Source organism: Xiphophorus hellerii, chromosome 1 (assembly GCF_003331165.1).
Source record: "Xiphophorus hellerii strain 12219 chromosome 1, Xiphophorus_hellerii-4.1, whole genome shotgun sequence".
NCBI classification, from domain to species: Eukaryota; Metazoa; Chordata; class Actinopteri; order Cyprinodontiformes; family Poeciliidae; genus Xiphophorus; species Xiphophorus hellerii.
In genome coordinates, this window is record NC_045672.1 from 18193963 (window position 1) to 18215835 (window position 21873).

At 38.4% G+C, this 21873-nt stretch overlaps 3 protein-coding genes across 4 annotated transcripts in view; all 3 read right to left on the reverse strand.

Annotated features, from left to right (window-relative positions):
- The window catches only part of LOC116727858 (ELKS/Rab6-interacting/CAST family member 1-like), a 163397-nt gene extending 161486 nt beyond the window's left edge, over window positions 1-1911 (reverse strand). Inside the window, exon 1 of the mRNA XM_032575516.1 lies at window positions 1756-1911. The gene's annotated coding sequence lies outside the window, so the exon portion shown is untranslated. The remainder of the gene's footprint in view (window positions 1-1755) is intronic.
- Window positions 1912-5969: 4058 nt separating this feature from the next.
- tlr9 (toll-like receptor 9) lies at window positions 5970-9732 on the reverse strand. The gene is made up of 3 exons (XM_032575524.1): window positions 9534-9732; window positions 6342-9308; window positions 5970-6255 (listed from the first exon to the last, which is right to left on the reverse strand). The coding sequence occupies exons 1-3, from the start codon at window positions 9534-9536 to the stop codon at window positions 6049-6051; spliced, it is 3177 nt and encodes a 1058-aa protein (XP_032431415.1). The 5' UTR covers window positions 9537-9732; the 3' UTR covers window positions 5970-6048.
- A 1083-nt stretch (window positions 9733-10815) lies between these two features.
- LOC116727878 (acylamino-acid-releasing enzyme-like) lies at window positions 10816-21293 on the reverse strand. Of its 2 annotated transcripts, XM_032575541.1 has the most exons (23): window positions 21200-21293; window positions 20616-20745; window positions 20412-20538; window positions 20223-20310; window positions 19375-19450; window positions 19180-19271; window positions 18611-18685; window positions 18381-18518; window positions 18190-18281; window positions 18029-18069; window positions 16993-17114; window positions 16806-16866; window positions 16607-16704; window positions 16465-16516; window positions 16242-16330; window positions 15940-16078; window positions 15024-15107; window positions 14583-14663; window positions 13188-13276; window positions 12449-12636; window positions 12206-12308; window positions 12014-12120; window positions 10816-11411 (listed from the first exon to the last, which is right to left on the reverse strand). In XM_032575541.1, the coding sequence occupies exons 1-23, from the start codon at window positions 21209-21211 to the stop codon at window positions 11306-11308; spliced, it is 2190 nt and encodes a 729-aa protein (XP_032431432.1). In that variant the 5' UTR covers window positions 21212-21293; the 3' UTR covers window positions 10816-11305. The 2 variants fall into 2 exon arrangements, with proteins under 2 accessions (XP_032431432.1, XP_032431421.1); XM_032575530.1 differs by lacking the exon at window positions 21200-21293 and having other exon boundaries at window positions 20616-20832.
- Between the last annotated feature and the right edge of the window lie 580 nt (window positions 21294-21873).

Genomic DNA, 21873 nt, shown 5'->3' on the forward strand with positions numbered 1-21873 from the left:
GATTAAAAATGGGCAAAACCAACACAACTATAAATAGTAACCATTTGTGTGCTCACACTAATACAGTTCTTTTTAAAAGGTGATCAAAGTTGTAAACTCTCCTCAACAACTTCAAGAATAAGTGTTTTGCTTCCCACTGCTGACATTGCAAATGTTGGGAGAACTGGATATCAACTTATTTGCTAATAATGAGATTATAGATCAGTAGCAAAATACAGAAAACAACTAAGTGCTCTTAAATCAGCACTCACTGTGTCTTAAGTAGAAACCATAAAGCAGTATCCCAGTCTCTACATCCCAAAGCAAAAGTGAAAAGGAAGGAATGTTGATAGGTGTGATTAATTTAGCACCACAGAGAGTATTAAATGAGAACTTAAATGTCTGCAGAGGTCTGACAAAAAAGAAAACATTGTGCGGAATGCTTTGGGCTCAGGAGACTGCAAAGAAAATTGAAAGACCACTCTTCATTACATCCCATCCCTCTGGGCCAATTTCAAATTTACAGTCAGACTTTGCAAGACTGTACACTCCTCGGGCTTCAACTATAAATAGGGGACGGAAAATAGGTACTTTGAATTTAGGCCAAATCCTACTTGGTACATTATGTGATAAGAAATCAACATGCAATCAGCAGACTTTGTTAATACATGTGTATGTATCATATTAAGTGGTAATAAAGAAACTTCTTGGATTTAACATGTTACAAACAATACTATATTAACATTTTCAGACAAATAAAAAAGTTCCCTTAGAGACCTAGCATGTTGGGGGAGCAGACATTGAGAACTGACTATAAAGCAGGGGAAAATAGAAATCATAATCCCTCCTCTAATCTAAGAGGATTGGGTACTTGGAGTCCCTTTATAGGATACAACTGAGGGACTGGTTAAATCTGCTTGTCAATCATAACAGAGCTGTCAATCCCTTATCTGTTATTGCTCGGGACAATAAACGGAATGTCCTGTACAAGAAATGTACAGTCTAAATGACAACAAATTGGGCTTATAGAAATGTACTAGGGAGTTTTTCTATTCAAAGTGAGACAATGACAAAATAAATTCTACATATGGTTAAAACAAGAAAGCACACACATGCTAGCTAGTACCTATAAAGCTTTTTCTATATTACAGATACTGAGGTGGAGGTGCCACAAATAGCTGGTTCATTACAGTGAATGCCAGCGAAGTATATGCCGCTAAATGTATTACATTTTAAAAATGTATTACATAAAAAATAAAATAAAATAAAAATGCGGAGAGGGAAACTGAAAGGTGGTGGGAATGCTTGATTTAAATGCGCGTCTGGCATTAAATCAGTCCACAAGCGCCTGCAGCTTACTTTGGAGTCGACAACCAGCTGTTGCTGTGGAGAGAAAAGTGGAGTCACCACCCTTACTGCGAAAACAGAACACCTTCAAAAGCATCATAATTTATTATTCATAATGAAAGGGTTTACTAAGTAGTCTAACATAGTTTAAAGCTAGACAGACGAACAACCTACCAAGAAGACCTTATAAGTGACCAGACAAGCCGGGCGCAGACGCCCAAACAATTCTACTACGACCACGGCACGAAGGATTAGTTTCTAGCATATACACGGCCACACGAGTCCGAGCTTGTAGCTTACATAAGAAATAATCTGTCACGCAAACTGACCGCAGTCAATTTTAATTTATATTCATATAATAGCATCACATATCGCTCCCACCTTACAAAAAATGTCCAGGTGCGCCCTGTACGCGCAGCTCCATCTTACCGGACAGGCAGCTCTCCATCACCGCTCAGTCCCGTCGGCCGTATCCCGTCCGACCTCAGCGCAGCCTCCATGATCTCATCGGCTCAGCTGTGACCTGTCCTACCATCGGGTCCGCGTGGGCGCGCTAACCCAGCTGGCGCGTGCGCGAGCAAGAGCTGTGGTGGGGCAGCACGAGCGAGCAGTGATTGGACGATTTAATTTTCCACACAGATTCCAGGTTAAGCAAATATTCATAAATGCACACGTCACATGCGTCAGTAAATCAGTTTGATAATTGCATTTCATTTGAGTAAATAAACTGTAACATTAATACCTAGTGACACATCTGGCAAAGACGTGTAAACATTTTTTTTTTAAATGGGCGCATCTTTTTTTCCAGCAGTATAATCTCACAAATAAAAATGTAAAACAGTTAAATCGTTTATTTTATTTATTTATTTTCAGTAGGGAAAAAACCCAGACAAAAGTTATTGTTTGTTTAATATCTTTGTCACACTGCTTGATACCACTGTTACAATGGTGATTTTAAGAAGATGTGTTTATAGATATATATTTTGTGAATGCATTTCATGTAAGTTTGTAATTCAGATATTGCTTGTGTGCATGATTTTAATAATTCATTTGTGTCTTTTAAATTAGCGCTCATTGGTAAGCATATTTAACATGTGTCATTCTCCTGGCAAACCTAAGTCAAATTATCTTGTCAATATGGCTTCAAATGCACCAGAGACCATGACAATGCGACCAGGGGACAAGGGTTGGCACCCTCTGCATTACAATACATTTCAAACATATGGGATGCTAGATTCATGTTTTGTTTTTTCTTTAAAGATACACCTCAACATTCAGACTTCTTTGATAGGGGTCTATTCACATCTCACATTTTCACTTGGCAATAGTATCCCAATCCACCTCGCAAAAGACTGGGCTACTATTATTGATTTCTGTTTCAAAACTATTCAGGCTTTTCATTTCCTCCCAGCCAAAGAGAAGTGAAACTTTCAGAGTGGTGGGTATCTTGCAGGTACATCACATACCCTCTTGTAATGTTTAATAAATCAGGTAAAACAATGTCAATTTGTTTGTATACTGCCATAACTGAAGTCCAATTACCTTCGTAGCACCTAAGACACCTAAGGTTAAATATGAATTAATCAAAATGAAAAACAGAAACTATTAAATTGGAATTGTTTAATGAGTAAGAATAACTTTAAAGACCTGATGTTTCAACAAATACTGCTCAAAAATCAACTGAGGCTTAGGGTGATAAACTTATCTGTCTTTGTGTAGGTTAACTACTGTCTTTTACATAAGTTACACCATCACACCTGTGTTCAGCCTTCTGTGACATCAAAAAACCGTTACAAGCCATCATCTGTTTTGCTGTAATTTTGCTCCAAAAACTGAAATACAGACAGGTAAAGAAACAAAAAACATTAATGTAAGTGTCAGTTTGTCAAAATGAGGTCAGATGGAAAGGTACAAATTCAACAATACAGTCCAGAAAAAAAGTTTCTACCTCCTCACTAAATTCTTCTGTTTTTGAAATTGTGACACTTCAATAAATCAAACTTTTATATAATACAATATATAATCAATGGATGGATAAATTCTGCTGTCTCCCAGAAAATTCAGAAGAAAATTGTCATCCATTTGTAACACTAAACTCAAATAAACTTGTCCACCTGGATCACTTATTAAATAAATGGAATAAAGGTTTTAAAGTGATCCAATCAAAGACTGGATCACTTTACATTGCCACATTATGACAATTGGCAATAAAGTCCAATTGCCATAATGTGCCATGACTTTAAGGAATGAATTTAAGCTGGATGACATTCAATATGGCTCACTTAAAACAACTCTGCAAAGAAGAGTGGGCAAATTTCCTTCTAGAACCTATATTTAAAGCGTTATTGGAGGGGAGGGAATTACTTTTTTATATAGCACCAGGTTGGTCGTCATAATTTTTTTTCCCTAAAAACTGAAAACATAATTTATTTATTTTTTGTATTTAAACCCTAGGTATCTTTGTCTGATATAAAAATGTATTTGATGACAAAAAAACAAAAACAAAACAAAAAAAATTAAAGCTGCAAGCAGCCTCGGGCGGCCCTCGCAGCAAGCGCCGCTCCGGCCTATTGGCCACCGCGGGGGTTCCAGCCACCGCGGAAGCTCTCGCACGATTTCCAGAGCCGCAGCCAACTCCCCACCGCAGAAGCTCTGCCGCAGTTTTCAGCACCGCCGCCCGCTAGCCACCGCAGAAGCTGTCGCGCATTTTCCACACCCGTCCACCAGGCGACACGCGTGAATGCGTTCGGCAGCGCTCCCCGACGACTGTCAAAAAATCTGGTGCAGATTGGTCGATGCATCGAGGAGACACAGCCGATGTATTAACTTAGGGGGCGCAGTGGAGCCAAATTACATTTCAAACTCGTTGGGCTCTTTAGAGGTGAACAAAGGTCATACATATCCAGTTTGGCGCCAATCGGATGATCTATGTGTGAATTAGAGCCAAACGTATGAATATGGCGAGGGACTGATATTCGCCATTTGGCCACGCCCACACGGTTCAGCCAGCAGCGAGCATTGACAGAGCTTATCATCCGAATCATCTTGATTAGGTCAAGAGAGCCATAAACAGAGCTTTCCAAGGAAAAAAACGGCACTTCCGGTTCCGAGGGGGCGGGGCTTAGATGACGTCATAATGTGATGATGTAGGATCGACGGGCAAGCCTCCAGGATCACTCAGGCCAAGTTTGATGCAGCTCGGTCAAAATATGTGGAATGGAGAGGCAAACGTATACGAACGGCGTTGCCGCCATTGAAAACTCTTGGCACTTTAAAGCAAGCGAGACCAACTTCCTATCTGTCATCCAACACAGAATCACCTTGATTAGGTCAAGAGAGCCATAAACAGAGCTTTCCAAGGAAAAAAACGGCACTTCCGGTTCCGAGGGGGCGGGGCTTAGATGACGTCATATTGTGATGACGTAGGATTGACGGGCAAGCCTCCAGGATCACTCAGGCCAAGTTTGATGCAGCTCGGTCAAAATATGTGGAATGTAGAGGCAAACGTATACGAACGGCGTTGCCGCCATTGAAAACTCTTGGCACTTTAAAGCAAGCGAGACCAACTTCCTATCTGTCATCCAACACAGAATCACCTTGATTAGGTCAAGAGAGCCATAGATGAAAGTTTCCAAGGAAAAAAATAGCACTTCCTGTTCTGAGGGGGCGGGGCTTAGATGACGTCATAATCTGATGACATAGAATTTTCAGGTATCACACCAGCATCACTCAAGCCAAGTTTGGTGCAGCTCGGTCGAAACATGTGGAATCTAGAAGCAAACGTATGGCATCGGCGTTACAGGTCACTTCGCCACGCCGCCACGCCCAGCTGCTATCTCAAAGCCGGTCAGGGTTGGAATCCTCAACACACCAACATGTCTTCTGTGTCTGGACACAGTTTCATGTTGATTAGGTCAAAGGGCTAAGAGAGCGACCGCTCACAGTAAAACATGACACTTCCTGTTCTCAGGGGGCGTGGCTTAAGTGATGTCATCATTTCACCACAGGGTATTTTAGGACATCCGATGCCGATCAATCACTGAAAGTTTGGTCCCTCTATGTGTTTTTTTATAGGAAATATAAGAGTTTCGTGTTTCATGGCGAGTAGGTGAACTTTGACCCCTGCTAACCCCCCTTCAACATACTCCAAAACTCACCAATTTGATAACTTTAAATCAAACATGCCTTATGATCAGACTGACCGAGTTTGAAGTCGATCAATCGAAATCCCTAGGAGGAGTTCGATCAAATACGAAGGCTGTAAACGTCAAAATCGAGGAAAAAAATGGACGTTCAATACAAAATGGCCGACTTCCTGTGATAGTTGGCTAATAACATTAAATGTAAGTTCTGAGTCTTTTGGTGAGCTCTACAAGTGTACCAAATTTCATGTCTCTACGATGAAGTACGTTCATACCATTGTGTCAACAGAAAATTGCTAGTTGCCGCCGTTGAGCAATTTTTTTTGCGATTTTTGCGACAACCTTAAAATTCAAAATTTTGAATTTTTCTAGTCGCGACCGCCAAGTTTGGTGAGTTTTTGAATATGATAAAGCCCCCAAAAAGGCAATTCATTTGGGTGGAAGAATAATAAGAATAATAATAATAATAATAAACAGCACAGATACAATAGGCCTTCGCAGCGCTTTGCTGCTCGGGCCTAATTAAAAGCAAAAACAAAGGTAAATACTTTCCCAGGACTTAAACTATTTCACTTAACAATCATATAAAACTTTCACTCATGTTATTGTCATAAAACTTGAGATTATCAGATGATAATGCCATTCTCATCTGGTTCCAGAAAAGGGGTTGAGCTCTTGGGTTTCTCGGCCAGGACAACACAGACTTCTTGCACAGTCTCTTTCTCAGTTGGAGGTACTTTAGTTTTGGAAACATTTCATCCAAGAGCACAACCACAGCTGCATCAACCTTAAATAGAAAGTTTCAAAAGTATTTTAGGGCTATGAAAAGATTACAACATCCACAGAGCATTAAAAAAAAAACTGGGAAAATACCTTCTCATCGAGAAGCCTCTGCTGAACCATGAAGAAAGCTTGTCGGATCACACCGTTGACCAGCTCAGTTCCATTTGTGCTCCTGGACAGCACAAACACTGTCTTCACACTGCTGTGAACAGCACTGTGTAAATTATCGATACATGAGAGCCCAGGTATCCAGTCCCTCTCTTCTAAACAGAGAGAAAATCTTCTGTGGTCAGAGCATTCCAAGTTAGCAGTCAGCTCATTGTAAACCCAGTCCCTCACAGCGAGATTCCTGGTGTCAAAAACCACAAAAGCATCGTAGTGATGATCTGACACACCACCGGGCAGCTGGGAGTAGCCTTTGAGTCCTGCCCAGAAGACTTGCAGGCAGTACCACACATCCCAGCCATAGAGATGCTTCAGCAGAGGAAGAGCAGTAAATGTCACAGATAAGAAAGAGCAAACCAGGAAGGCTAAGCTACCGAAGATGTCCTGGCAGGAATGTTGGTCTATGGACAGAAGAATCACACCTTGTTGAGAATCTGGGTATCCACAGCGCACTCGTGTTGTCAGATAAGGAATGTTTACTGGAGTAGTCCGCAAGTAGACAACGAACCATGAAGTATTACAGTCACATTTAAATGGGTTTTCGTGCAGGGTGAGTTTCTGAAGGGTGCTCCCCTTTTGAAAGGGTGCAGGTAGATGCTGATGGTTCAACTCTTTGATCTTATTGTGATTGAGATACAGATGCTGCAAAGACTGTGCTTCATTGAAGAAATTGTCTGGAATAGAGGTAAGATGATTGTGACTCAGGTCCAGAAAGGAAAATTGGTCTCCAAATTTTATTTCCTGTGAAACCAAATTACTTAGAGAGTTGTAGCTTAGGTCCAGATGACATAAATTGCTCAGAGCTGAAATATTTTGCCAGGGAAAATTCTTCATGGAATTTCTGCTGATGCAGAGGCTCTGAAGGCTCACTGGGAGGTTACACAGTACTTCTGCTGGAAGTGTCTTCAGGTTATTGCTGGAGATGTCCAGGAATTTCAGCTTTGTTAGGTTCTGAAAGAAATGAGCGTATGTGTTGTAGTCAGCATTCCACATGATGTCCAGATGATTACCACTGAAGTAGAGGTACTGCAAGGACCTGCTGACCAGCCTTTGATCTATCCGCATCCCGATGCCATTGTTAGCAAGACTCAGCACTTCCAGGTTAGTCAGATTTTTAAGAAACTCAAAACGATGGCCCATTCCTCTCATCTTGAAGTGAAAGTCATTATTACTGACGTCTAATACCTTCAGTGTAGACTGAAGTTCACTGAAAGCATCGCCACGATAAAGATCCAGCCTATTGAAGGACATGTTAAGAAAGACTAATTTTGTCATGTTATTGAACTGCCCACCCCTTAATGTCTGACTCATGTAGTTGTATGAAAGGTCTAGACAAACTGCCTTTTCCATGCCTAAAAACACTCTTTTATTAAGTGATAAGATGTCATTTTGTGAAAGGTCAAAAGATAGCTTTTGCCAACAATACTTATTTTTAAAGCTCAGTAGAGATGGAATTTGACACTCCCTGCCATTTGTCGTTTCTGGTCCATTAGACTGGTCAGATTCCCAGATGTGCCTACTAGTTCTTGTTTCTTTGTCTGGTATGAGAGTGTGTACGTCTTGGAAATCACCTGAATACAAGTTCTGGTTCTGACAGCTGTCTGGTTCTGCAGTTCCAGATGATCCAGAACAGCATGGAAGGAAATTCAGCATATTTTGGGAGAGGTCTATAGCAGTGAGAGATGGTAGCTGCTTCAGGGTAGTCAAATTGCATTTGCTAATAAAGTTCATTCTCAATTCTAATTTTGATAGATTTTTGAGTTGAGACAGAACATGGAAACCTTTTTTTGATATGGTATGGAAAAAGTTCCCACTTAATAAAAGCCTTTGCAGACCCGATATGTTGCCAATGTATGGAGAGAGATCCAGTTCTCCAAAGGTCTTCAGCGGTTCATAGTTGTAGATGAGGCTAATCCAAGTGAGGCTGGTCAGCTCTTGAAAAAAGGTGCCATTTTGTATAGCAAACGCCAGCAGGTTGTCAGAGATGTCCAATTCCTTTAAATTCTTCAATGGTCTAAAAAGGCCATCTGGAAATGTTTTTAGAGAATTTCCTCTTAAGCTCAGAAATGTGATGGAGCTGTTCTCAGAATGCAGTGAGTTGGGATGCAGCTGGAGAGGGCGATTTTGTGGGCAAGGGAAGCAGGGCCGCGCTGCATGGTCGCAACGCTGACAGTTCCACTCCAAATTCAGATACTCGAGGGCTGTCAGGTTGGCAAATGACCCTTCTGGGACCTCTGTCATTGTATTCTCTCTTAAATCCAGTGCCTTCAGTGAGGCTGGCAAGTCTTTTGGGACAGCTGTTACATTATCATACCCTAATGTAAGGTTTTTGAGTTTAGGTAATCCTCTAAAAACAGTTGCATTGATGTAAAAAGACTGATTGCAGGGGTTGGCATAAAAACAGTTCTTGGAGAGTAGCAGAGTCTCTAGATTTGGCGTCTTTAAAGGGACAAATATGTTAAAGATGCAATTGTACTGCAAATCAAGAAACAGCAAGTTTTCAGGTAAGTTTGGTATAGATGTGAGGCTGTTTCCCGACAGATGTAGAGATGTAAGATTTTTAAGGTATTTGAAGGCATGGGGCTCAATTTCCATGTTGCACCCTTGCTGCTCAGGGAGTCTAAGTTGACCTGGGAGACAATTGCCTTTTATTTTTAAAATATTAACATTTGGGACACCTGCAAATGTGTGGTTCCTCACTGCTTGTACCTTAGTGTCACTCAAATCGATTGATAAAACAGTAGCAGCCTTAATGATCGGGATGTGCTTGATAGGTCTGTTAGAGCAGTCCACTGTGGTTGAATTCACATCAGCGTCACATGGAAAAAACTGGATGTTGATTGCATTTCCATATAGCAGAAACTGAATCACGATAAGAACTTTCTCCAGAGCCTGAAAAAGTGTACCAAATTTCAATAATAGTCAGAAAATACTGTAAAAGCATGCAGTTTAACTAAAGATAGTTTATCAATACATTAAATAAATATTGCAGTAAAAGGAGCTTTTAAATCACTGCAAACACACTTTAATTCCCTATGTAAAACTTATCCAGTTCTATAGCTTAATATTTTTAAAGGGAAACACTATATTTACAAGGGTAGAAAAAAGGTCACTTACCATATCAGATTAAAAACAAATCATAATAGTTTGAGAAAAACTTTGTAAGCGTTATTCCTCTTGAAGGAAGACAGGGTGTAAATTGTCCAAAGGTGTCTGCAGTAAAACGAAGCAAGATGAATGCAGAAGTGAAACCATGTGGTCAAATATGCAGTAGTCTGATGCAAAGCATGTGACATAAAACAAGGAACGAGGAACATCAGCTGCAGATTTAACTGATGTAATTTAATACACTTTAAAACAATATTTGTTAATGAGTTTTTTGTAATACGCTCTTTAGACTATATTAAAAATAAGTTGTTTATTTTTTTTTAGATACTGATTTCCTCTAAGGGAAGAAAGACAGAGGAAATTCTCCAATTCTGAACAAATGTAGATGTCTTGGGCTTTGGGGCATTGACAATCATACTATACAGTTTTGAGATCACCTAGACCAATACATAATAACTTAAATTGGCTTTATCTTGCACATTTTTAACATGCACTGTAGAAAAACAATTTTTTTTTCTCAGTGTTTGACATTTGGCATAACTGTTTCTGTTTAAGGTAAAACTGTTGTAAGCTTCTTTCAAGTTCACAAGTTGACATACATTTCCTTATAGTATTTGGCAGAGGTATTATGTAAACTGTTTGACATTACTCTAAAATTTTGTACCTTCTCACAATACAGTAGCTTGCTGAAATTTTTGACTATTCCTCCATATTGCCTTGTAAACTGTTTAATGTCAGACGAGAAAAATGCTTATATCTTTTCAATCGTATATGAGAACTACTGTACACCTTTGTAATGGTTCCCTCTGTTAAATAACATTTTGTGCAGGATCACGTATACTGATGCAGGCATGTGGTGAAAACAAAAGGGACACTGTTACAGCTGTGAAAATGTACCACTTCCCCTGCTGTTTCTAAAAATTATCACTCAATCTAAATTTATTAACATGCATTGGTAAGGGACTTCAGGGACTGCTAAGTGTCGTATGGTGGCTCACAGATGTAGCATCTTTACTAGAAACTGTAAACACAAACAATACATTCACTTGCAAACAGAAATAACAAAAGTAAATATTGTTGTCTGCAGAACTTTTAACTATGTGAACAGAAATAATAATAAAAAAACAACTAAGTCTCTTCTTCCAGTTTACATATAGTTTTTGGTCAAATGTTTACATTCAACATGGACATGTGCATTCAGAAGTGCATTTACCTAAACTTATTGGAAGCCAAAAGTCTCCTAACTCACCTATACAAAAATGCATTTAAAAACTTGACTGACATAGTGAGCTTTCTTACAATTGTTTTATTAAGTGCACAAAATGGTACAATCAAGAGATTTAACAAAAAAATAAAAATAAAATCACCCAACCAGAAGAAAATCCCTAAAAAAAAAAGACTGATTATAAGTGTTATTCTTTTCATGTAATCAGAGAGAAAGTCAAAATAATTAAGAGCCCTTTTCGTTTTCTGATTCAAATTACAGAAAAAGAAAAATCAAGTCAGTATCAATAAAATGTTTCCATTGAATCAAATATGTTTTATTCAAGTGTGGTATTATTATTTTTTTAATTGTCATTCTCTTATGCAATACTCAGAATTAACAACAATACCCACAGGTACATTATGGGTTACGCACAGTTAAAGTGTATTCTAGCTGAAGATCAATTGTCAATATTGTGGCTTTGGATTGGGCCTTACAACATAAAAATAAGTTTGCATACACAAATTAATGTCCTTTAGTCTTTTTGCACATTACAGCCATCTTCATTATGTCACCATCACAGACCTAAGTGTTGAATTATCCACAAAGCGATGTTCATGAAACCATCCGATTCTGCATCCACCTTGGAAAGAGAGTGGTTGTTTCCAGGGTACCACAGTAACCTGTGCAAATATATGTTTGAGCATTAATAAACAAACAGCAAAGCACGTTGGCTGCATTCATATTGCTGTAAGGGCACTGCCCTATAACTCAATGTGCCTTTGTGAATAGAAAGCATTTCCATTCGGTAAATGTACAACTTATATGTGATGTGCCTAACAAATGCAGTGGTATGTTGGCTTGGTTCAATATATGCTTCCTTAGAGCGTAATAGGAATTCCTAAGGACTATCTGGCATGCTGTCTGTTTTTAAATTAGGCTGAAAAGTTATGCTGTTATTTCTTTTGTGACGTGAGCGTTGGAAAACACGGGCGGTTGTCATGGTCATCGGGACATGTGACTGGAGTCTTCCAGCTATTTATACACAAGTTACACACGTATTTGCGGGCAGGGATAGGGAAGCTCACGTGACACCTGTAGCTGCGCTCTATTCTATTCTATTTCAAATAGGGATGTATGAAGAGAAGGTTCACAGCCACATGTATGTGGATGGTTTTAGAGATCTGAACTATTTGTGCACCACACTTACAGTATGTCACTATGGCAACTTTTAATGCGAAAGCTACACAGTCTGTTATGCATGAGGCGCCTAGGTAGTGCTTACCGAACAGGGATCTGCTTTGCTTTCAGAGCTTTGTAGTATTCAATTCCTTGCTTGTTAGGCACACGCTTGTCATCTTCCCCTAAAGTCAACAGCACTGGGGTCCGAACCTTAATGAGATAATAACTTACATGATATCACTACAACAAAAGCAGTAAAGTCAGAAGTATGCGTCTGAGATTTACATAAATATACCTGAGGGACGTATTTGATTGGGGATTTGTTCAACATCTGCTCCCAAACAGCAGGATCAGGGAGACAATCTGGACTGTAATCGTAACCTGCCTCAACAACACACCTGCAAAAAAAATCAACATTTAATTTACGTCTCCATAAACCAATTATAAAACACCACATTTTTGTAATTGCTCAAGACTTTCACCACAGGAATCACCACATATAGACAAGAGTGTTGGGATGTTTTACAACTAGACCCACCAATCCGGGATATCCGTGCTGCCAATCATGGAGGCCAAATTGACGACAGGATTGAGAGCCACGCAGGCCTTGTAGAACCCTGGGTACTGGCCAATTAGATGGCAGGCTAGAAACCCCCCATGGGAGCCTCCAGAAATGGCCACTTTCTCCCTGTCAAACCCGGCGTCTAGGATACTTTCAACAGCAGACTGGAGGAAGTAAAACACAAATGACAGACTATGTAAAAGACAATCTGTAAATCCCACAGAGAGTGACCAAGGGAGAACAAAACAAGAACATTTAAAAAGAGCTCTGTTGCTATGAGCCATCTTTTACATCTATGGCAACTCAAAGTCATTATATATAGAGACCAATAGAGTACAAACACAAACACTTTACCAAAGGCAATACTGAAATTCATTTGTTTTGAACAGGAGCTAGAGATGCATTTAAGGCTCATTTCTGTTTGCTTAAAAAATAATCCAATTGTGCACTTGCTCAGCATATACCTATATAAAAAAAAAGTATTATCTCATGGACCTTTCACACTTTTTAAATTTTACAACAGTAAACTTTATTGGAGTTTATTGGAATTTTTGTGATATATCAAAACAAAGTAATTCCAGTTCAGTATAGAGTATATAAAAAGAAATTCACTCTGAAGATGGGCAATTGGAAAATGAGAGGACTTGAACTTTATCAGCAGCAGGCTTATTTTTGTGTTTATTAGGTCCTCAAATGGTGCTAACTATGTTCTTACCTGAACATCCTTGACATCCTGGGAACCCACATTGCCCAGCAGTGAGAGGATGCTGTCCTGGCCAAAACCAAGAGAGCCACGATAGTTGACTAAAAACAGAAAACGCACATTCAGAAGCATTCCCACAAGCACCAACATGCCTGGTAATGTTTAGCTGTATTTTTAGATATGTAGATAAATGCATACTAAATTTCAATACAGATTTTTTAGATTTATTTATGCAACATATGCATTGTTGGAGGATTTGAAACAAAGTTACCTGAGAAATTATTTTTTTCTGAACGATGATTTTGCGAATCTTTCTTGTGTTTTGCAAAAACATACAGAAAACTCATACTGGCTGCTTCGTCCAACAAATACCACAGAGATTTTTTCAAAGACAAAAAACTATAACGATTTGCAGCTTTTCCGAGAAGAAACCAAGAAACGCTTTAAAAAGAACCAGAGGTGTGAACTCAGTGTATACTCAGCATGATGCAGCTAAATTCATAATCAGTTCTCTTTTGAGAACCCAACAACTACGACCTTTTACAAAAGGTTTTAGTTTTTATACCTTTTATAAAAGGTTTTTTGATGCATTTTTTTTGCATCAAAAAAATTATAGAAATTCGACTGATCTTTTCCTTAGTTTATGTCTTTAACGCCACACTATTAATGACAAAAACAATTAAGAATCAAATTATGAAAAAAAGTAATCCCAAGACATTTAGAACATTCAAAAAGGCAACTTTATTTTTTTTTCTCCTTAATAGCACTGTTCATATCGGTAACAGGTATGATTGCTTTGCAATTAGGTCTTTGGGTTTATGTGCTCTAGAACTGCAAATGCAACTTCCACTTTCCAGAGAGACCGAGACTGCTTTCTGAGAATGTTTCCCACACACGATCTTTACCATTTACTCCACCAATTCAATTATCAAGGTAGAAGTAGACTGCAAAGGCATTCCTACTCCTAAGAACCTATAAGATTTCTTTAAAAAGGCTATTTACCTTCAACCTAAAGTAAGCACCCAATCGATCTACAATCTAGAGTTACTATGTTGTAGAAATGCTTACAGAAAGGACACATAAAAACTTAATGTTAAGCGCTGTGGAAAAAACCTTAAACAGAAAGGTGTTTCCAGCAAAGTTTATATAAAGAAGGTTCTTGTACAGTCTTCCATTAAAAAAAAAAGATAAATGAAGCGATAAAAATGTATAAAAATGAGCCATTGAGTGTCTCTCACCAACTGAACCAGTATCAGTGGCCACAAAACAGGAAGCAATCCTTGTATTCTTTGTAAACCAAGTTCAAAGTTACCCAAAAAGCCGAGTGCTATGTTTAAAGCATCATAGTTTCTTATGTTTCAACAGGTATCAAATGAAGCTGCACTCAACATTTGTAACCTAACTTACCCAGTAATACACCAAAACCCATCCTGCAGAGCACAGAGGTAGACAGAAGCCACTCAGCTACAACCACAGAGTGAGGACCTCCTGATGAGAAAAACAGATTAACAGTGAAACAGGCCTGACATGATCAATTAGAAACTGGTGGCCATGGCAACAAATGCACAATTAAAATACTGTAAAACATGTAATTAGACTAACAGAGGTGTATCTCTGTGACAACTACTGAGCTTGTTTTCAGTAAAATGAGGTAGCACTTTGCCACAAGGAGCACCATTGTCATAGCAACTACTGTCTGCAATGTCAATCTGATCAGTAGAAGCTCTTGACTGAAGAGAGCCTAAAAATAAACCCAGTAGGGATTAATAGCCTAGGTTTTATTACTTCATAATGTAAGCTCTTTTGGAATATGACATTTTTTTTTATCTATCTATCCGAGTTACGAACCATGAGGGAGGACAATCAGAGGTAGTTTCACTCCTTCCTTCACTTCTTTTGGTTTCATCAGCACAGCTTCATAGTCAATGCCCGCTGAAATACAGTAAAACATGTTAGCAGCATGAATTAGTACAAGTAGCAGAGCTTAGAATAGTTTACAAATAGTTATACTACTGTGTTGTTTGCAAGCATAATAGCAATATTTTTTATGCATTTGGTCTTTCACAAACAAAAACTCTGTGATTAATAAACAATATTTCATTACAATTATGGATGCAATTGTTCAACATTGAATATTGATTAAGTATGACTTCTACTGTCTACCCAAGAACATTTCAACATTTCAGAACCCAAACTAAAAAAAAACAAAAAAACATTTCTTAATACATATTAGGTAATCAGTTAAGCAGTCTGCTTCATGGCATTAACAGCAAAGAATTACCAATTTGCTTCATTGCTACTGTGGAAGTAATACAAGAATGCAGTTATTTTTAGCGGTGAATTAATCAAATTAGACAAAACACATTTAAAAAATTCAATGGAGTAAATTATCATAACGATTAGAATAAAATACTTTTTTTTTAATTTTCTCCGCCATTCTAATAAATACAACTTATACAAGAAAGTCAGACTTTATGTCACATGTTAGTTTTATGGAAACAATCTCCTTAAAAATAAAAATAAGCAGCAACCTGAGTGGCACCAAAACACTGCCTGATATGTTTTACAAAAGACAGTTGCCTTTTAAATCACATATAGTTTGAAAATTAAGACAATTTTTAGTGGTTTAATTGTGAAGTTTAATAACTGAAACAGAAAGGGAAAAAAATATTGTCAGTTCATATTATAAAACTAAAACGGGCAACAACAGAGTTACAGTTCTTAATAAATATTACTTCATGAATATTCCAAAGAGTTATCTTACGGTATTGATGGTTGTCTAGTCCTTCTGAAGGAGTGAGAGTCTTGATCTGCCAGTCAATATCTGGTAAAGTCTGAGACTCTTCCAGAGTAACCCAGACCACTTCCTCTTGGGAGTCGTTTCCTGGAAGGAAGCCCACCCTCTAAACAACAACAAAAAAAGCACATTGGTGTAAGAGAGAAAATCTGCTGTGTTACATAAAGTTCCTTTAATAAGTTTTTGAGAACTCCCAATTAATCCAATGGGACATTTGCATGGATTCATTTAAAAAATCTAAATTTTCTTAGCAAAGACACAGATCCTACCAGATTTGGAGGGCAGTTAGGAGAGGAGCAGCTGACCACCATCAGATCTCGCTCGATGTTCAGAAGACACCAGTTACCAACTTCAGACTCTACAACCAAGCATTCACACAAATGTAAAATAATAAAATCACTAACTGTGACAAAAGTACTGCAATGAATGGGCGTGAAACTGTCAACAATGAATCACATTGATTTATAAAACGCAGTGCAGTAAGAGACTAACTTGCAGTCAGAGAGGTGATGCTTCCTGTGCTTGTGTCCACTACCAAGAGATCCTAAAGCAAAAAGAGAAAAAAAAACAACAAAAAAAACATTAGAATTTTTTTTTAACCGCCCTGACCATGACAAGTAAAAACTACACAGACCTTTCGGCTGCGCTGAGGACAAGCAACAACAACCCGCTGACTGTCAGCTGACCAACACGTCGGAGACAACTGACTGCCGTAGATGCCAGTGAAGCCATCTGGAAAGTCATAAAAAGCCAAAGAGGTACATTTTTTACACTCTTACTACATACTTAGAAGTAAAATGTGTGTTTTTATGTTCCTACTTAGCACCATTTACCTTCTCTTGGTCGTCCAACGATATCCACAACCACTGAGGTCTTCTTAGTGTACCAGTCGTACTGCAAAAAAAGAATACAGCAGAGAAAATTCACATATTAACAAACTAAAAAATACACTTGTGTCTTTCCAATTAGAAAACTGGAAAATAAACATGTAAAAAAAAAAAAGTCTCAAATTTTTCTTACCATACAAAGCTTGCAGCACTGCATGTGTGGCCCATATACAGAACATTCTAGATAAATAATTCGGCACTGATCTGGGCTCAGCCTTGGGGAATACACTGCACTGGTGTCCGACGAAAGCTGCTCTGTTCAGACAACAAATAAACATGTACGTCAACAACTTCATGAGGCTATGTCAATGCTAAATTGAACTAAGATGACAGAGAGAATGTTTTCCATGAGCGTGTATTCACAATGTAAATATTGGCACAGTTGCGTCATAGTACACATAATGTCCAGTAGAAGCTAACACTAGAGGTGCGCCGATAAGTTTCATCTGAGGCATGACCTATATTTTGATGATTTATATTTTTTTAAGAAATATGACATGTAAAAGAAGTCAAATGTGCCACATGTTTTTCGTTAGCCATAGTAGTTGTGATTACAACAGACAATTAAGGAATTCAAGGAATATCTGCATTTATGCATCACAGCATACATTCTGAGACTTAATGCATTACCAGAGAAGGGTCATTTAACATTTCTACCTTTGGAGCCCAGAGACGGGTCGACTGACCTGAAGGATTTTAGCTAGCATCCTATAAGCAGGTGTGAACAGGCGCTTTGGTTCTGTAAATAAGGCCAGGGCCCTGAGTCCAGGGTCAACAGACCCTAGACTCAGGGTCTTTTGACCCTCTTTCGGGACTTCAGGGGGGAGGTCGAAAACCCTCTTATTCTTGAGTTAAAAAACTCAAAACAAGTACATGTTTCTAGGTTCACTCATCTAGTTTCTAGTTTCTTTGCATTTAATGAGAAAGTGAAATAAATAAAAATTTATGATTTAATAACATACATTTGTTTTAGTGACTTTTAAGAAATTCCTTCCTCTACTGCATACATGTGCTGATAACACTTAAATGCACTTAAACGATGTTACTGTAGTCAACAGGAAGCAACAATGTGCGAAATACAAATCAGGAAGTGAGGCTTTACAGCTCCATAACACCTTATGTTAACAGTGTTGAATTGATAACAAGTGTTACAAACAATTCATGCTTACCACATTTCCCACCCGTCAAATCGACATAAAACAAAGATGACCTGAAAGCGACAACAGAAATACTAAAACGGGTGCATTCATTTGAACTCAATTGCATTAAAACTCAATTTTAATTTGCCACAGTCCAGCTGCTGTATGCTGGTACCATATTTGATAAGCACCTCCGATTGGGACAGAATTTCAGGCCTAGTCTGAAAGGCTCGTGCCACCAGCCTATAAACACCACACCTGTGTCACCTGGGGCCCAAAATGCCTGGAGAGATGAAAACAGTTGATTAAAATCCAAAAAATGTGTTACCACATTAAAGGCACACAAACATTCATGCAAAGATGGATTTATTGCAGTGGCAACCTGTCCAGGTGAGATGCTGTCAGGTACTCCTTCCAACACAGACACATTGTCCCCCTCTATGTCCAAAACACACAGCACTGGACAGCTCTTGCCAACAAAGGCTTCTCCCCAGTCCTCATAGTAGACAAACTGCTCCCCCTGCAGGGTGAAATTCACACAACGACTACAATGTAGAATTTAGTGCTGTGAAATGCAACAAGATTAATTCAACCACAATCTAGCGAATTCACTTTAATCGTGTCTTTTTTCTCCACCCTCATGGTCTCCTCCTCATCTTCAATGGAAGACAACTCTGGCAACTCTGTCTGTAAAGACGAAATGAGAAATGGAGCAGCAGGTTGTTAGTCCCTCAATCTGAACTCTCTCATAATGAGTATCTGATAAAGGACAGAAAACATGCGTCACTGCTGCCTCGGTCACAGAACAATAAATGCAGACAAGGAATGTTGGTTTTGAGAAACAATGGAAAATAGCTCAGGTTCATCCATTATGAAAGCACGGAAAGAGTGAACCAGTTTGCCGTGATTTTCTGATTGGGTAATAGTGTTGCTAACTTCTGACAGTGGTAATCTTGATGGTTTGTGCCCTTTAAGTGTGAATTATTTACATGACTTGTTAGGGACATGAACTTCAACCTTTCTTGGAAATAAAATAAAACTTTAAAGACCAAAACAGCCGCTGCTTGATATTCCTGGCTGTGTAAATGCAATGTTTAGCCTGGTAGTAGTTATTTGCAGTAAAAAAAAAAAAAACTGTTTAAATTTATCCTAAAAACTATTTTTTTCTATCTACATCTTACCTGGAAGAAGGATTTAGTCTCAGGTCTCTTTTTTTCAGCAACATACAAGAGGTGTGTTTCAGAGTGCGACCAAACCAAGCTGCCAAACTGCTCTGGAAATGTACGAAAAAAAAAAAAAAATCCAGATGTTACGGCAAACTGCCAAACAAACTGCAGGTAAAATGCAGCTTTTTTTTTTTCCTGAACATGATTTACCATCCTCATAGACTTTGCCATGTTTCTTTAAAGCTGTTAGGTTGATGCTCTTCACCTTGATGTTTTTACTCCAGATCTAAAATGTAACATAAATATTTAATACATTTGTATTAAAAAACAGAGTAAATATTATTCAGACAAAGATAAGTTGCATACTTTAGAAATAAAGTGAAATGGAACAAGGACAACAAGTGTAGTTCCTTTAATGTGCAACCCACACCATACTTTAAACCTGATGACATGAGTTAGCAGACCACCTTCAAATGGAGACTTGAGAAACATTTTCTTGAATAAGTTTCAAAGTCTAAACACAGTTTACTCCAAGACACGTTGATGGATCACCCAGTGACCTGACATGACTCACCTAATGCAGTAGCAAAAAATGTATTTGACTTCTCCCAGTTTATAAAACAAACAAGAAGAATCAGACACTGCTCCTGGGTTATTTAAATCAAATAAATAGCAATTGAGGACATTTTGCAAAGAAAGGATTATTGGACACAGTATGGATGAGCGACTTTTCTTTGCAGTGTTTTTGTTTTAGTTTGTTTTGGAGTTTATTGTACCTGCTGCTGTAACTGTGCTATAAAATGTCCCATCCTGCTTCAGTCAGAAAGCAACCCATCTATAGCTGAGTGTTACATGTTTTCTTACTTTTGGACAGTGCAATATGAACAAAAGAAGTGTGCTCAACTGAAAGCCCTCTAAGTGATACGGCAATGTGTGCACATTAACTGAGATCCAATCATTAGGGATGGATTTTAATGCCAAACATGAATGGTTGTGATTATTGAGGACTGCTTTTATCTAAATCACCCACATCTGAAGAGAACCAGAGAGCCACACACCTCCAGAAACTGCTTCTCCTCTCCTTTGACCGTGCATTCTCTGACAACTGCCTTCATTTCACCAGAGGGAGAGTCCTTACTCAGAAGTCTGAGGTGAGAAACAAATGACGAGATACAGTTGAGTTTTCCTGGATTGTGACTCAAATTAGGTAGTATATCTACTCAAGATAAAAATAACACTTTACATACTCTCCTTTGACTTCAGTACAGTTTCCAGAAGTACCAGAGTAGACCACTGACTTATCATCATGGAAGACAATGTATTGTCTGCAGAATTTGACATTCTCATTTCTCTCCAGATCCCGCTGGCTCCACTCTACAGGCATGAATTCAGAAATTATATGAATCAAATAAAAACGGAAATATTTTTGATGTGACAGATGTTAGAGGTACCTGTGTATATGTTGCTGTATTTGCCTCCATACTGAGAGGTGATGACAGGTCCCACGTCTGCTCTGCTTAAAGAGGGAAAGAGGCTGAGCTCTCTGTAGAGTTTGGCAATTTCCTCCGAGTTGGTTATCACCTGGCAGCCCAGAGAAGAACAACTGCGCTTTAGTGAAAACAAATGTTTGACTGCGAACAATGTCCTATTCATTTCCAAGCTAGGTAGCTAGCCATCCATGAAAAGTTGGTGAAGTTTAACACTGTTTAACCATAACAACAAAAGTCAGCATATGTAGTATTTCCCCGATTTGTTGCCTCAAGCAACAGCTTTGCATTAAGGTAAGTAATCTAGACAGTGTGGATTATTCTAGAGAGATTTAGGAGTTCGAGCCATATGACAAGGAACTTCCTGCTGGAAGTGAAGGAAAACTACGGACCCTACGTCTGTCCGCTAGCTTGACTTAAACTGACTACATCTGTTAATATCGAAACTCAAATGTACTCTAGATAGCTCTAAGGTTAAACCTATGCAACATCTGCCATGCACGTTTAATAAACATTTAGGATTGCTGGACAATTTCTAACAATCATACCTGTGACTCCATGGCAGGAACCGTACGCGTCGCTAAACACAGTCCAATTTACTCCAGCGCTTCACTTTGACGTAAAAGGATAGACGCTGGATAAGGGTGAATATCGTACGTCAAGGCTTCCGCCATATTGTGAGTGGCGTGTTTCGTTATTTTAGGCCTGCAAGCGGTGCGGGATATTTATGCCGATATAAATTAGATCATTCTTTGTGTGTTCTGTTACTGAAGCATAAATGTGTGTATTTAATACATATTTCCAATATATTGACAAACAGCATTAACTGTGGCGATTTAAACTACAATACTGTCAGTTTTCGTTGTCAGCCTCAACTTAACAAATTAACAAAACAAACTACGTCTGATAATAATATGAATAATAATAACAAGGATATCATGTTGTTAGTATTATCGCTATTCTTATACAATTCATTTGAAAAACAAGATTAAAGTGTCTCCTCTGTTGTAGCTTTTTGACTAAACAAAACAAGGGAACTGAGTTCATTTTTATAAGTAAAATTAAATCAAGTTGGTAGTATATTATCACAGATAGGTTAGGTTCAAGGATAATTCAAGCACACTTCATTGTTAATTTTTATCTAAATAATCCCTAATGCTTCTATGAAAATAATCAATGTAAAAATTATTAATGGACATTTATACTAATGATAAAACTAGTA

Excerpts from the sequence above, each read along its gene's own strand:
- tlr9 (XM_032575524.1), bottom strand. Across the intron at positions 6,256-6,341 it reads AGAGGCTTCTCGATGAGAAG|GTTGATGCAGCTGTGGTTGT; the intron begins GTATTTTCCCAG and ends TTTCTATTTAAG.
- LOC116727878 (XM_032575530.1), bottom strand. The coding sequence starts at position 20,817 with ATGAATAGGACATTGTTCGCAGTCAAACATTTGTTTTCACTAAAGCGC. Across the intron at positions 19,272-19,374 it reads TGGCAAAGTCTATGAGGATG|AGCAGTTTGGCAGCTTGGTT; the intron begins GTAAATCATGTT and ends GTACATTTCCAG. Across the intron at positions 13,277-14,582 it reads GGGTTTTGGTGTATTACTGG|TCAACTATCGTGGCTCTCTT; the intron begins GTAAGTTAGGTT and ends TTCTGTTTTTAG.